The sequence below is a fragment of the Arachis ipaensis genome, chromosome B06 (assembly GCF_000816755.2).
Source record: "Arachis ipaensis cultivar K30076 chromosome B06, Araip1.1, whole genome shotgun sequence".
In the NCBI taxonomy this organism is placed as follows: Eukaryota; Viridiplantae; Streptophyta; class Magnoliopsida; order Fabales; family Fabaceae; genus Arachis; species Arachis ipaensis.
The window spans coordinates 102,773,354-102,776,527 of record NC_029790.2 but is presented as its reverse complement, the minus strand read 5'-3'; the positions used below and the strand labels follow the sequence as shown (position 1 = coordinate 102,776,527).

General features: G+C 34.1%; 1 protein-coding gene across 1 annotated transcript in view; it reads right to left on the bottom strand.

Moving 5' to 3' along the window:
* The window catches only part of LOC107647132 (alpha-L-arabinofuranosidase 1-like), a 21,016-nt gene that overhangs the window by 12,280 nt on the left and 5,562 nt on the right, over positions 1–3,174 (bottom strand). Inside the window, exons 2-5 of the mRNA XM_021104673.1 lie at positions 926–995; positions 684–829; positions 473–518; positions 218–270 (exon numbers count right to left, since the gene is read on the bottom strand). Of these exons, the coding sequence (XP_020960332.1) occupies positions 218–270; positions 473–518; positions 684–829; positions 926–995 (315 nt within the window). The remainder of the gene's footprint in view (positions 1–217; positions 271–472; positions 519–683; positions 830–925; positions 996–3,174) is intronic.

Genomic DNA, 3,174 nt, shown 5'->3' with positions numbered 1-3,174 from the left:
TAAGAATATCGTACTGAGAACCAAATGAAGTCAACAAAATTAAAAGGGGGAGGGGGGGTGTTGGCAATTAATGTTACTTATCATGAAACATTCCCCTAGTAAACTTTTCTTCTAGAACTCTTTTTGTGTGCTTAGGCGATAATAAGTATCACCAACGTTATTATCATTTGATTAGATTCGAAGACAAAGTGGAATAAAGACAAAAAAACTAACGTACTTGCACAAAAGGCTTGATAGCGCTTGTATCAACTTCATCAGTATGGCTAATACCTTCCAAAAGAATACACACAAGCAATAATAATTAAGATAATTTTTTGTGTGCACTAACACTTTTGTTCTGTATTATTTATGATTTATTTTATTCTGTAAAGTACTATTGTACACTGAAAATATCTAAGAATTTCTCAATAATTAATTCAACCATAATTGCTACTCACTTAAAGAAAGATGAAACTTGGATTTGAAAAATTACCATTGTTAAAGACCCATATTGGTTTTGCACCAATGTCCTCTGCTAGCTACAAAAGAAAAAATAGTTGTCATAGTCAATTAAAAAAATATATATATTTATACAATTTTTAAAATTATATATAAAAAAGAGTACATAATTACATATAGTGTTTCTCTAATTTCAACACCAAACAGCTCTATAAAATTAACTAAACTAAACCAAATAAACTTACTTGAAGAGCCTCAAAATAACCAAAAGCATCATCAGTCCAATAATTCCAAACATCGCCAAAGTGGCCTGGTCTCTGCTCCCATGGCCCAACACTCTCTTTCCACCTAAATGCATTACTTAGTCTTTGTCCTTCTACGAAGCAACCACCTCTTGCAACAACAACAACAATCAACACCATCATTATTTATTTGAATTAAACTAAATCATAGATTCTGTAAAAAAATATTACAATAACTTATATACCTGGAAATCTAATAAAAGCTGGTTTCAACTCTATCAGCATGTTGACCAAGTCTTTTCGAAAACCATGTCCCTTTGACAATATCCAAGTTTGAAGACTTATTAACATTCATGGAAAGAATAAAAAATCATACTACATAACCAATGTTTATGCATGCACTTAATTATAGGAGGTTAGGGGCTAGATTTTGTAATCTATTTATTAATATATGGGTATAATAATAATAATAATAATAATAATAATAATAATAATAATAATTACTTTCATTTTAAATTTTAAAATGTAATTACCTAGCTAAATTTAAGTAATTTTTTCTTGTTATTTAACTATTTATTTTTGACAAGAGACCTAACTGTACCACTAAGCTTAAGCTCAACTACAAGAAAAATAAATTTCAATACACTAACAGGAATTTATAAAAAGTCATGAAGGTTTTATCGATAAAAATAAACTAAATATAAAATTTTAAAATATTATCGTCGGATTTAATATTCCAACTATATATTTGTTGCAAAATATGATGCTAATTAGTATTTAATTTGGCATGAGTGTGGTTGTCAAAGAATCAAATGTTGATTTTACGAAGAAAAATTTAGTATATCAATCACTGTTAGATTTTTTTTACAATAACCTAAACGATACATTTTAATTAGTGATATTTGAATTAAAGTCAGAATTTTCTAACAAAAAAATTGACAATAAAAGTAGGTCCTAAATTCTCTAGGCACAATCTTTCTCCCTCACTTGGTATCTTATTCCATTCTCTCTCTTTCCACCAAAATACATCACCTCCAGCCTCCACCTCTACCTCTTAACACCACTGAGGTTGCCACCTCTCTCTCTCTCTCTTTCTTACTTCTATTTTATTTCTGTGCATGCCACTATTCTCTTTCGTTCTAACACCACTGTGGTTGCCACCTTTCTCTCTCTCTCTCTCTCTCTCTCTCTCTTCTTACTTCTATTTTATTTCTGTGCATGCCACTATTCTCTTTCGTTCTGTGTTTGTCTCACTCTCTATACTTCTCTCTCTACCTTTTTTTTCTCTGGTGTATTTTGCTGTACTTGTCAAAATTCTTACACTTTCCATGGTACTTGCAATGATCGGATTCCAACACCTTGTACTCAACCCCACGGCGGATGCTATAAGTCTTGATGCTTAAGACGACCTTTTCCTTATCCTAAAACTGCTGACCAACTTGGAATTCACCTAGACTTCCTGTATCTTGTGTATCTTTGGCCTTAAATCCAAAAGCTACTCCCAGTAACTCTGCTGTATCATGGCCCTCAAGTCCAAAGCTAAAAAGTGCGGGGTAATGCTGAGTTCCTGAACTAGATGCTCCACCACTCCCAACTAGAATACTCCTCACTAAGTCATTATCACTATCATCAACGATCGTGGCGGGCTCCACATCATCTTCATCTTGCAGTACATCCTCCACACCATCTGGTGCTCCACACACCCTCCCTAAAAACTAGGATCATAACAGGATCGGAGTACCAGCCATCGCAATAGCAAGCTCACCGAAGGGTCGATTATCACCTATTTGTCCGTCACAATCCCGGTTCAGATCAGCTGCGAAGGACAGAGATGCAACCAAAACTGCCTTAGGTGCAATCATAAGCACAAATGATGAGGCACTAAGAGGCATTGTACTAGAGGCGGCTAGCATTGCGAAAGATTGAGGATTCCAGTTCGATCCTCCAGAACTACAGACCACGTCTCTAAGTTTGGTCAATAGCTCAGGGAGCCTCACCTCGGGAAACCGATGACGATAGTGGAACAGAACTTGCAAATCTTTGTCACTGCCTATGATAAAGGAATCGTACTTCACACCATCACGTACAATCGAAATCGAAATTCTATAGAATAACTTCTCCACCTGTTTGATACCATGCAGTCCTAATTTTTGGATTATAATATTCTGAAACTCAACGAAACTCGTAATAGGTTTGATAAAAACACTCAACGGATATTTATCAGTAAATTTTATCTCCTCTCGCATTTTTTTTTTCTTAATCGACCCTCTATAGAGTACAAGAACTAAAAATCTATCATCACTAGCCATTGTGAGTCCCATTATGATGAGAATTTTACGTTTAGCTCCTATTTATATACGTGAATATCATATTAAATCAAATTCGACCCTCTATGAACTAAAAATCTATCATCACTAGCCATTGTGAGTCCCATTATGATGAGAATTTTACGTTTAGCTCCTATTTATATACGTTATATACGTGTTAAATCAAA